Here is a 13,203-nt window from a genome sequence, read left to right as displayed (position 1 = left end):
TTCGTATGTTTTATGACAAGTTCCTTGTATGACTTCTTTTACCAATTCTGATTTAGGTTTCCATGTATAGCAATTTTGATTAGATCTATTTATCGCCTGTTTTGCTATTAGTCGATTTTTCACAGTTTCTGGTTTAAGGGAGTTTGTGGCTTTTGTTTTTATATGGTTTACTTGGGAGAAGATTCTTTCTACGCTTGCCGAAGAGTGAGGTAAAATAGTTAGACTGGTCATAAAGTTAGATAAAATCTCATATTTAGAATTATTAAAGCCATCTTTTACATTACGTAACAGATACCAAAACTCAGGGATGGTTTTGTAAGAGAAATCTAAATCTTGATTTAAACGAAGTGATCTCCATTCATCATCTAGAAGATCTAGTTTGTCTTCAGAAACAAGGTGAGGGAACTGCACATTGCTAAATGGAAAATTGGGGATGCCGAATTGGCACGATCATGTATCACTGCTGGGTCAAGAACATTGAGACTGGCGATAATTCCATCATCATTTAGAGGAAATCTTTTTCTGATTTCCATACAAAGTTCAACAAGAAATTTTAAACAATCATTTTTAAACCTGCTTTCACTGTCACCAAGTGGTGTTGAATTTAATAAGGCCATACAACGGCTTCCCAAATATATTTTATTCAGAGGCTTATGATTTATTGCATTGCTTGGATCAATTTCAACCAGCTTGCACGAAGTAATGACTTCTTCTTTTATGAAAAAACTAAGAATATTTTTATACTCAATTGAAACCATTGAACGAAGTAAGTGCAATCTGAAATGTTCAGATTGATTTGAAATATTGATATGAATATTGATTCAATATTCAGGCAGTTTATTTTCTCCAGTACATATCCTAAAAACAACAACATATGTAGGCGCCTCCGTAGCCAAGTGGGAAGGAGCAGCAGTACGTAGTACATGCTTCTTGATTAGACCGGGGTTCGAGCCCGTCACCACCAAATACGGAGGATGCGGAAAGGTCAAGAAATGACCACTCCATATCCCGGAGCAATATGGCCTTAGTTGCTAATGCTCCTAAAAACCAAATAACAACAAACAACATATGCTTAGTTCCTTTGGTGATCATAGTATTGTAAATATTCCCTGCACCATCGATTTTGTCAATTTTTGATTGAGACTGAAAATAAAGAACTAACGCATCCCACTGCTCAATAATAATTTTTATTACATTGCCATGGGATAACCAACGTGTTTGTGCTAATTTGGGGATTTTATGCGTAGCAGTATCTACAACGTCTTGAATCATTTTGAACTCGTTTAATCTTTTACTACTACGGGAAAAATAACAAGAGATATCTTTTATAAATATTTCTAGATATGATGGTAGTACCTTGACTGAATGACTAGCACATAATGCAAAAGAATGACAAACACATCCCATTATAAATACTGATGGTACATCCTTTTTTAGCAATGACTGGAACCCACTCTTAGTGGCACAATTATCACTTCTAAAGCCAACGAGATTACTTATTTGAATGTTTTTTTCTATGAAAAGATCTTTTACAGCTTGATAAAGCCCTTCTGAAGTACCATTTTCGACACAAACAGTGTCAAGTAACACATCTACAACATCAAGTTTTTGAATATCAAAATATCTAACAACTACAGCTAGAACTTGCGATAAAGATAAATCTGTACTTTCATCTTTATCATTGAAAACTTGTTGTTTCTGCATATGTTAGAAATGTATATTTTTTCATGATAGGCTATGCCATCTTGTATAAGATAAGAGACTTTAGTCGCCTTCATCTGAACTTGTTTTGCAATATTGCTATCATGAAATGCTTTCTTACATGCTTCTATAAGGTGATCACATTGTGCAAATGGAATATTATTCTCAGAAATGAGTGCAGCAATTGTTAACTCTGCTTTTGCTACTTCTTCATTCTCCGTAGGTTTACGTTTTGTGAAGAACGTGTCTAACGTTGAACTTGTCTTAGCAATATTTGCACTTTTTTTATGTTTAACTGTATTTTTATGCGCTAGTAACATCGATTTATTGGCATTCTTTAATTTTATTTCACAACAAATACAGTAAGATGCACCTTTTTCATTACTGTCTTCTTTCAACCAATCCTTTAATTCCGGATCTTCTAACCATTCATTTCTAAAATTTTGAGTATACCACCGTTTACTCATCTTTCTCTGTGGAGAACAAGTTTCAGACATTGTGGGCAATTTGTGGGTATGGCTAATTAGCAGTTATCTTATTTAAAATGTTCTATAAAATAAAAAATAAATCACTAATCCATTAACATAAAATAGAAATAGCCACTACAATTTAAATTTATTATATCGCTGTATGTAGTACATGCATAAATGTAAAAATCACACCAAATAATGCAATAATATCACGAAAGACTGTGCAGTAAAGACCGCCTTCCGCCTGCTCAATAGGCTGCGCATACATGTTAGTAACACGAACATGTATGCTTACATGTATGAACATGTAAGCATAATTTCATAGTGTAGAACCCTGCGAAAACTTTGAAATCCTTTTACATTTGTAGTATTTTGTACAAGCACTTGAGATATTACAAATTATGATCAGTATTGTTAGAATATAAAATTAAGAAAATTGTAAACTGTTATTAAATGTATTAAATTTTATTGTATTTACAAGAAATAAAAATAAATTTTGACTTAAAATTAAAAATTACCAAAAAAAACCCAGATAATGAGATATTTTTGTGAAAAAAAACCTATCAACCCAGATGACAATCAAAAAACCCAGATCTGGGTGGAAAAACCCAGCAGTGGGAGCCCTGGTTTGGACAAAGGTGGGAGCAGAGATGGGCAAAAGTTGCGGCCAATAGCTTTTGCAAGAGACCAGAATGCTCGGCTACCATTAGGTAGCTAACGGCTACCAGAAGGAAGTTTTCTACTCTTAGCCTGTTCAAACTCTAGTTTGGACTGATTAATAACTGCTTTACAATTGTTGCGAGCTTTGGTGTAGGCAGAAAATGAAACTGAAGAATTAGAAACAAGCCAATTACAATATGCAACATTCTTCTCTTGAAAAGCCTTAGCACATTTATTGGAAAACCAAGGTTTAGATAAAGGACGGGATTTTAAAGTGGAGTGTGGGATAAAGGATTCCATTCTTGCAATAATAATTTCACTGACACGATCTGAGCAAACGTTGACATCAGAAGTTTTGAAATAGTAATCCGACCAAGGAAAAGAAGAAAAGAAGTCTCGCAGGTTATTCCATTTTGCATTCTTGTAATGCCAAACAACACGAGGTTGGGAATAGCCATGAGATAAAGGTTCCATTGGAGAAGAGACAATCTCCAAGTTGTGATCTGAAGTGCCTAAAGGATCTCTCCCTTCGACCGTGTACTTAGAAGGGTTGTTTGTGAGAAAAAGATCAAGCGTATTGGCTGTATGATTAGGACTGTCCCGTATTCTTGTAGGTAAATGAACAATCTGTGCCAGGTCATTAGTAATTGCAAAAGCCTCAGCATCTCGACCTGCTGGGTGGTGTGACTAGAAAACGGAAGCTAGCTGGAGTTGTGAACATTAAAATCACCAAGGAAAAGTACCTCACTGTTAGGAAAGTTGGCCTGGAGAAAGTCAAGTTGCAAAGAGAGGAAGTCAAAGACCTCCAAGTGATTAGTGGAGTTGGGAGAATGGTAGAGACAACAGAAGAATTTGACACAATGAGGTAGAGAGATTTTAAGCCAGAGAAGATCAAAGAGAGGAGATTCCAAATTGCCAAGTCTCTGACAGGTAATATCAGAACGGACATATGCACAAGTACCACCTTTGAGGCGAAAGGAATCATGCAGCGAATAATTTGGGCATCTGAGATGAGCAGTAGTTGAATCAACTGATAACTGAGATTCTGTCAGAAAAAGTACATGGGGTTTGGCAGACTGCAAGTGGAAATGGACATCGTTGAGATTAGAATTGAGACCACGTATATTTGTGAAATGAATTAGGAAGTGCTTGGGAGGTTTAGATCTTTTCGCAGATAAGCTTGCTCTTTTAGTGTGACAATTCATGGTGTATTCAATAGTAAGAAAAAGTGGGTGGGACATGCTGTATGAAGTAATGAAATTTTTGGATATGGCGTACATGTGGTAAGAATATACCCAGATCCTTGTCATAATGTGGCCTCGACAATGCCCCCACATACACACTACTCAGACTCCCTCCATTCACTATCTGGCAGAGTAGAGGTAGCAAGATTATACACTAGCTGATCCGGAAGCCTCCTAAAGAGTTACCAATAGGTTCAGTCCATTGTACTAACTAGCGGCCAGCCTGGAAATACCGTTTTAGAGCTGTATCCTCAAAAAGTAAGGAAGATTGGATCCCACCACGACATTCATCATAACCTCAAAAGTCTTCGGACATACTGCATGATGGAAGAGATAGGGAAGGGTTGACTGGAACTTAGCTCTAGAGACTAAACATGGGTTCCACCACTTCAAGCCTCCAATAAGCAAAGTGATGGTATTTTACCGGTTGATGAGAGTCATCTACCACCTAGTACTGCCTGGTAACATAGAGGGGCGGCGTTCCTCCATGTGGTGTGGCCGCCACACCTCGACCCCTGCTTACGTTGGTTCACTCCTGGGTGGTCACCCACCATGTACTTGTGCATGGAGGTTATACCCAGGATTACTAACAGTCCCACCATCGTGAAGGTGCAAGCAGAGGATTTGGCTGTCACAGACCGTCCGGACTTTGCCGAAATTGGGTCCACTTGACTTGAGTGTCACCCGAATATCAATTCCATCCGCGTTTTAGACTCCCAGGTAGCAAGTACAGCTTGTCTGGCATATCTGAGAGAATGTCTGTGACAAATTTCAGGAAAGCTTTTGACACTGTTGCACATGGAAGACTGCTGTACAAATTGGAGAGGTATGGCATTAAGGGTAAGTTGCTACAGTGGATAAAGGGATGGTAGATGACAGAGAGTGGTAATTGGTGGATGCTGCTCTTCGTGGACAAATGTTATTAGTGAAGTTCCCCAGGATTCGGTGCTGCGCCCATTGTTATTTTGTGTATTCATCAATGATATTAATGAAAGTATATCAGGATTAATGTCCAAGTTTGCCATGATACAAAGGTTGGCAGGATGGGTTGTTAAAGACAGTATGCTAGTCCAACTGGATCTAGATAAGTTAGGCAAATGGGCTGAGAAGTGGCAACTGAAGTTTAACATTGACAAATTCAAAGTACTTCATATGTGTAGCAATAACCCAAGAGAAACGTATCAACTGTGTGGTACTACACTCAGGGAAGTGGAAAGTGAAAAAGACCTGGGGGTAATTGTGCAGTCAAATATGAAGTTTGCTGAGCAGTGCAGATGGGCTGCTAGGGCAAGTCATGGAGTCTTGTCAGTGATATATAGGAATTTTGCTATCAGGGCCAGGGAGGCGATTATCCCATTGTACACGGCAATGGTCAGGCCACACCTAGAGTACTGTGTACAGGTTTGGAGGCCTCATTTCAGGAAGGATGTTGACTTGTTAGGACGAGTACAAAGAAGGGCAACAAGATTGGTGAGGGGAACAAAGGGGTGCTCTTACGAAGAAAGGCTTAAGTTCTGCAAATTGCAGTGCCTGGAGATTGGGCACCTACGAGGTGATCTGATTGAGGTGTATAAGACGTTGAATGGGTTGAGCAAGCTGAATGCTGATGGGATTCTTCCTCTTTCTCAGATTAAGAACCTGAGGGGGCATAGATTCAAATTGAGAAAAGACTTGTAGAATAGATGTGCAGAAATTTGCCTTTAGCCAGCAGGTGGTTGATTGGTGGAACAGACTTCCATCTTTTGTTGTGGAAGTTGATTGCCTAAATAAATTTAAGGCTGAGCTGGACAGGCATTTGGAGCGAATGGAGGGGTGAAATAGGAGGTTTTTTTTTTTTTTTTTTAATTTTGGCTGTCGATGCACAAGCTTGTTTTCTTACCTCGTGCATCTCTGCTAATGCTAATTAACCACATTAACCATTTGTTTAAAGTTACAAAAACAGTGATTACGTGTTCTGTGTAATATGACCTCTTTTGTTTTGTTACACATGTTCTGTGTAATATGACCAGAGGTCATATTACACAGAACATGTGTAACACAATTGAACAGAGCATGTGTTACACAATTTGTCAAAGTTGGAAAAACTGAAACAATGGGGAGCATTAGTTTTCTGCTGGCAGTGAGCTGTCTGAAGAGAAATTCTTTGTGAAATTTTGGAAGAATTTATAAAAATGAAAACTACATTAGCACATTTCGATATTAATTTATTTTAGTTTTACTTGATTGTCCAACATTAGAATGGAATTATTGTCAAATTCAATTCAGAATTTTTAAGAAATAAAAATTAAAAAATATAGTAAACTTATTTTTGTCCAATATTCTCAACATCTGTTTATAAATAATAAATAAATTTTCTTTTTATACTCTGGGATGGCTAGAATTTCACAAGATATTAAGCATGGTAGTTTGAGGAGTTAACCCGATACACGAACAGCACTATATTTAATAGTCACGTGCCTTGAACCCTGGTCACTCAAGCATTTGTACTTAACACACCCTTGCACTTGAGCACTCAATGTTTCATCAATTTCTGAAACGAATTCTAGAGAATTTCAGCTTTTGTAAGCCCATATCAGGCAAGTAAGTCTAACAGATATGTTCTTATCCTCCTCTTCCTTATTTTCAGGGCTGTTTTTGTACCGAGACACAAATAAGAGATAGCAGCACTTACTGGAAGATTTAAATACCATTCATATGTAAGTAGACACATATATGAAACATACTTGACATAACCTTGATAACATAAAATATATGCAAGTACTCTGGAGAATCCACAGGCGAAAAATGACTGTGTATGTATATTATTAGTAATGGCAAATGATATAAGAAAGCAAACTTATACAGCATCAGCTATTAAAAAAAAAAAAAAAAAAAAACTCATCTGTCTATCCCATCTAATAATATGTAATTTTTCCTTAAATTTATTCAAGCTATCCACTTCCATAATACCAGATGGTAATTTGTTCCACCAGTTGATTACTCTCTGTCTAAAGGCAGATTTTCATACATCTGTCCAGCAGCTATCCTTTTTCAGTTTATGTCCTATTATGTGCATCGTCTGAGAAAGAGTTAGAATACCATCATCAAGATTACTAAATCCATTTAAAGCCTTAAATACTTTAATCAGTTCTTGCAAGTGTCTAGTTACCAAGCACTACAATTTTGAAAAAGCAAGGTGTTTTGTGATAAGAGTACCCCTTTGTGTTCTTGACTAATCTGCTCTTCTTTGCACCTGTTCCAAGAGATCCGTATCATTTTTGAAAATGAAGCTTCCAAATCTTCTTGCATTTCTCAATTGGTGACCCTACCATTACCATATACAGTTGGATAATCACCTCTTTTTCCCTGTTGACAAAGTTCCTGTATGTCATTGATGGAACCCCATGAGCTGTTCTGGCAGCCTGTTTGCACTGCTCAGAGAATGTTATGTCAGACTGAGTAATAATCATCCCTAGGTTCTTCATTCTTCACTACCATGAGTGTAATACCATCAAGTTGGTATGTTGTTCTGTGATTACTGCTGCCCAAATGCTTTGCATTTACCGATTTTAAACCACAATTGCCACACAGTAGTAATGGCAAATGAGGCAAGAAAGTATGTTTATTTACTTTCTTGCCTTATTTGCCTTTAGCCAAAACAAAAACCAGTTCATCTATTTGTACTCTCCAAGGATTTGTCTAGTTCTCCCTTGAATTTTCCCTTGAATTTATTCAACTTATCCGCTTCCACAACAACATATGGAAGCCTGTTCCAACAATCAACCACCCACTGGCTGAAGGGAAACTTCTGCACATCTATCCTGCAATCATCCTTCCTCAACTTGAATTTATGTACCCTCGTGTGTAGTCTCAGCATGTGGAAGAATACCATTAACTTATGCAATTCATTCAAGGCTCTAACACCATTAACGCCTTGATTGTTGGAACAAGTTGCCCTTGCAAGGTAGTTGAGGCTGACAATTTGAATAAATTTGAAGGTTAACTGATAGTTACCTGTGTGAAGAGGGAAGCACATAATTTGTATTTTATTATCTACTTTTTTTTTTTTTTTTTTTTATGCCAGTGCAGCAAAAGCCTGTAGCTTCCTTGCAATATATGGCAAATATTATTACTATTACTGTCAGATCTCCCCACAGGTTCTAGTCTTGAGACACTGCAATTTGCAGAACTGAAGCCTTCAGAACTTGTTTCCTGTTGTTAACCACCCAGTCAACCTTGTATCATCTGCAAACTTAGACAGTAAACTCAATGTCTTCATGGATATCGTTAATAAATACTGTAACCAGTAAGGGGACCAGCACTGAACTATGAGGACTCCACTAACATCATTAGTCCAAAAAGAACAGTGCCCATTTATAATCATCCTCTGCCTTCTGCCACTTAACTCTCTCTTAATCCCAGCATTAACTTACCATTAATGCCACACTGCTCCAGTTGGTACAACAGTCATTTGTGTGGAACAGTATCAAAACCTGTACTGAAATTTAAATATATGATGCCAAAATTATTATTTGCATCTGGTCCTTTTGTTACTATGTCATAGTAGCTAATCAGGTTGGTCAGGCAGGATCTTCCCTTAACAAATCCATGCTATGATTTCCATATAATTCCATTCCTTTTAATATGATCCTGCAATACTTCTTTAACCACTGATTGTTATTTTCCCTGGAACATCAGCTGTGCATATCTGAAGTCCTTCAGATGTGCACGGCTGATGGTCCAGAGAAGGGAAAATAGCTCATAAAATGCAACAGCTCATAGATCTAAACATGAAAGTTAGACACAAAACAAAATAGCATTTACACAGCTGTGACTGTTCTGAAAAACACAACTGTCTCTGGAAATCTAGGTTCAACTGTTGGTTCAAGAGAAAACAGATGCCCCTTTTCAGTGGTGCTTTTTAAGATCCATTCAAATATGCAGTGCAGTGCATGTAAAAAAAAAAAAAAAAAAAGATGGCGGCTTCTGTTTTCTCTTGAATCAACACCTAAATTTCCTTGAACCTAAATTTCCAGGATAGTTGTGTTTTTCAGGACAGTCAACAGCTGTGTAAATGCTATTTTGTTTTGTGTCTAACTTTCATGTTTACATCTATGAGCTGTTGCATTTTTTGAGCTATAAGTATTTTTTAGATACATTTGTCAAAATGTACGTATGAAGTGTAAAAGAAAAGTCAGTATTTTTATGTATTCGTATTGTATATAAACCTTAAAAGTATTAAAGTGCTTTTTATTATACAGCAATACCCCGCATAGCACTGATAATTGGTACCAAAACTGTTCCGTATTATATGAAACTGTGCTGATTGAGGTATAATTATAATGGGTTTTAATTGAATGCGTACCAGAGAAACAGTTTATAAAAAAATTATAATAAATATATAAACAATTTGCACTTGATAGCTAAAAGGATTTAATATGAAAAAAATTGCAAAAATTTTATTAATGAAACTAAAATCATGAGAGATGAGAAAAAAGCTTTGTTTATTTAGATATTTCAATAATAAAGTCTGGTGGTGAAGTCGTCTCTTCTTTTTCTTGGCATACAAGTCTTTGTAGCATCGAATCCCATCTTGTAAAATTTGCCGTATCTTGATGTTCAGCATTCAGATCGCCATTCACAATCGCCTCACAGGCTATGTCAACCCCCCCCGAAAAACTTTCTCCAGTTCTTCTGTTAAATTCTTTTGGTGCCACTTTGGTGTTACCCACTTCAGATTTGTTTTCCTCTTCTTCATATGCAGTTTGCTCATCAATTTCAAGGAGTTGCATCATCTGTCATTTGCGTGTGAGTCACCAGTCACGTACATTGGCAGTGTCCAAAGTTTTGAATCCCAAGTCTTTTCCAATCTTCACAATGTCTTCGGCAATTGTCTGAACTTGTGATTCAAAACCAGTGAAATCATTTGCAAAATGTTGGCCTAATGAATCTGACAAAGATTCATTGGAATCAAAGTTTGAAAAGCTATCACGGCAAGATGGAATTAAGAATACTGAACACTATTGTGCATTGCCGCTAACTGCCTGAAGGGAGCTATTGGCGCATGTGAGACAACAGAATTGGCACCACAGGATATATGTACTCGTACCTAGGCTATGACAACACAGCATATATGTAGAATACATGTCTAGACTAAACTTAATTGAAAACCGTGTTATAGTGAAATCCGTGCTGTTTGAAGCTGTGCTAAGCGAGGTATTGCTATATTTGTATTGCAGCTGTTTTAACATATATCCTAATTTATCAGTTTTTAAAACAAAAGAACTCCTTCCTTCCTTAGTTATTCCACAGTAATTCAAAAATAGTTTCACAACTTTATAAGTCCATAACTTTATCTGTCTTAAATTTAGCTAAACATATCAAGCACTGAATTAAAGCAGTGATCTTGAAATTTTTATTGGTTTTTAGTGACTACAAGTTTTATTTGCATTTGGTATGCACATAATGTAAGTCTACAATTGTTGTTATTTGGTTTTTAGGAGCATTAGCAACTAAGGCCATTTTGCTCCGGGGATATGTTGGTGGTCATTCCCTGACCTTTCCGCATTCTCCGTATTTGGTGGTGATGAGCTCGAACCCCGGTCTAATCAAGAAGTGTGTGCTATGCACTGCTGCTCCTTCCTACCTGGCTACGGAGGCACCTAGTCTACAATTACTGGATGTGAACTTTCTAAATCTGTCAATGGGCTGTAGCAGTCTGATTCTTTTTCCACAATATCTGGACTTTCTTTAGGCCATTAGATTTTTCCTCTAGCATTAGTAGCTGATTGTTCAGCTACTATTGCTAGTAAATTTACACAAATTGAACAGAATTGGAGTTGCAACTGATCATGCGAACAAATCACAATGATATAGCAGGTGTTGGAACTTTCATTGGAATATGTGGTGTATGACTGGTGGCAGTCATATTAAGATGTTATAGTCGCCAGTAAAACTTCAAGGCTTTCAGTTCATTGCTTAGTATATTTTAATAAGTGTCAAAATTATTTTTTTCTGTTTATAGGCTTAGAAAGTTGTAAGGTTAGTTTTGAATTATCCTTTGCTTTGTAACTAAATTACTTTGTATTCTCTAGTGCTCTAACAGAGTGTATATAACTTTTTCTGTTTTTTTTAGGTGTTGGTCAGCCATTCTCCACAAAACATATTGTCCAGCAATAGAGTTGTTTGTCCTCTTTTGCAGTTACTTTCTTCATGTGGAGAATGTTCTCCTGTTGAGGTTGAAAAACGTTTGATTGTCTTGTTGAATACTCTCTGTGTTTGCTTAACTCAGTATCCTGATTTATTACATATATTCTTTGGTGCAAGTTCAGATCAAGGACCCACCAGGTAAAAAACAAATAAAAACCTTGTTTAATTACTGGATGACCTGAGAGTTATGAACACATTTATTTTACATACATTTGTGAATTACTAGCTACAAAAAATGCATTGCAGTAGTGAAGATTGCAGTTTTATTTCACACAATTTCACTTGCAGACCAGTCATTATGTAGTTTGACTATATCCATTCACATAGTGACCGGATAATACCGACGAAAATAGCAAGTAGAGGAAGTACACAGTCATCAAGTTTAACAGGATAACTGTTTATTAATTCTATAACCTCTTTTAACAGTCTGCTTTTTTTTTTAAAGAAACTGTTCCAAAACTGTCTTTTTTTTTTTTTTTTTTTTTTTTATCTGCTTTCCAAAACTGGTTGGTTTATGAGATTGTCATTTGTGCGTTTGTGTCCTTCACCCTAATTAATGGCTTCTGTTTGAAATTCTTATTGAAACCAAATTTCTCACATGCAATTCCTATCCCCCATCAGGATGCTTAAATACATTTGTACTTCATTGGGGGAGTAATTTTATCCACCATTCTGAAACAAGATGGATACCAGATTTACATTCCTTTTGATGCAGAGGGATAAGAGCCCATTTGATGGGGAAAGGGAGGCTTCTGTTTTGATTCATGTTTGTAACAAGATTCTGACTGAAACAAAGTTTACAATATTCTATTTACAATACAAAATTGACTACTTTTACTAAAATCATCTTCGCCGACCGGGCTAGCCGGGTGGGTAAAGTTCCTGCCTGGCAACCTAAAGGTCGCGGGTTTGAATCCCACCTCGGGCTTGGATTAAAGTACTACAAAAACCTTGGGAGGTGCATTATGGCCACAGAAGCTGATGCACCAACAACTACCAAACAAAAAAAAAAATAAATAAATCATCTTCTTCAGGAACTAGTATTATTTGATAAACTGGAAATATTTGTTGACCCAGAGCCTGATTCACATCTATGGAACAAAGTTGGTACAAGTCTACCTTACAATCATTGGTACAAAGGGATAGCAAGGGGTGGAAAAATATAGAGTTGAAGGAATATAAGGCTACAGTCCATTGTACAGAGTAGACTTGAAGTTTAGTTCCATAGAAATGGAGTTGAACAAAGTGATAAGACATCTTGGTCACATTTGAAGGGAGGAAACAATAGTGAGGTAATGAGCTGGGCAGGAATAAGCATACAGTTTACCAGTATAGTTGGATTCCAGATAGTGTTTGGATGTAATGAGGCACACTTTGGGGAGATAAAACTGTCAGGTTTTGCAATCTCACTGCCTGCTGCCTGTCTGTGCCAGGAGTCAGACCTAAAATATAACCCACAAAAAGCATGTAAATTTACATAAAAATATTAAAAAGTGCAAAATATAATAATTACATATTAATTTTTCATATTTTAGTTATTGCAGATTCTTTGTCATCCATATTTTTGAAATATCTCTTTTTATCATTGATTTTACAAGGTCATTGGGTCTTTCCTGAAGCATTATAGATAATAAACGTTTTTTTTTTTTTTTTAAGACCTTTCTCTGGGTTGCAATAGAAGCAGGAAGAGTAAAAAAAAATAAGTTCATTTGAAATATTTGGTACAGCATTTATTACTTTTAATGTGGCCTTAACAACCCTTTTGGATCCAAATGGCTGGCTAATCTGTAATATTTTTATGATTTCAACTCATAAAAAGTTAATCACCACTTTTATCATTTTCATTCAAAGATGCTATAGCCTTAGTTGCTAATGTGCCAATAAAACCCAAACCCATTCAAAGATGCATCTGATTTTGCATACAAAATCAGATGTATCAT

General features: G+C 36.5%; 1 protein-coding gene across 1 annotated transcript in view; it reads left to right on the top strand.

The window, feature by feature from the left end:
- Positions 1-13,203, top strand: part of LOC150080590 (FHF complex subunit HOOK-interacting protein 1B-like) — a 195,326-nt gene that overhangs the window by 73,998 nt on the left and 108,125 nt on the right. The window contains exon 7 of the mRNA XM_090380746.1: positions 11,190-11,401. Coding sequence (XP_090236872.1) covers positions 11,190-11,401 — 212 coding nt within the window. The remainder of the gene's footprint in view (positions 1-11,189; positions 11,402-13,203) is intronic.

This window comes from Mastigoproctus giganteus, chromosome 9, assembly GCF_048544385.1.
Source record: "Mastigoproctus giganteus isolate SK-2022 chromosome 9, ASM4854438v1, whole genome shotgun sequence".
NCBI classification, from domain to species: domain Eukaryota; kingdom Metazoa; phylum Arthropoda; class Arachnida; order Uropygi; family Thelyphonidae; genus Mastigoproctus; species Mastigoproctus giganteus.
This window is presented reverse-complemented; position numbering and strand designations above follow the sequence as displayed.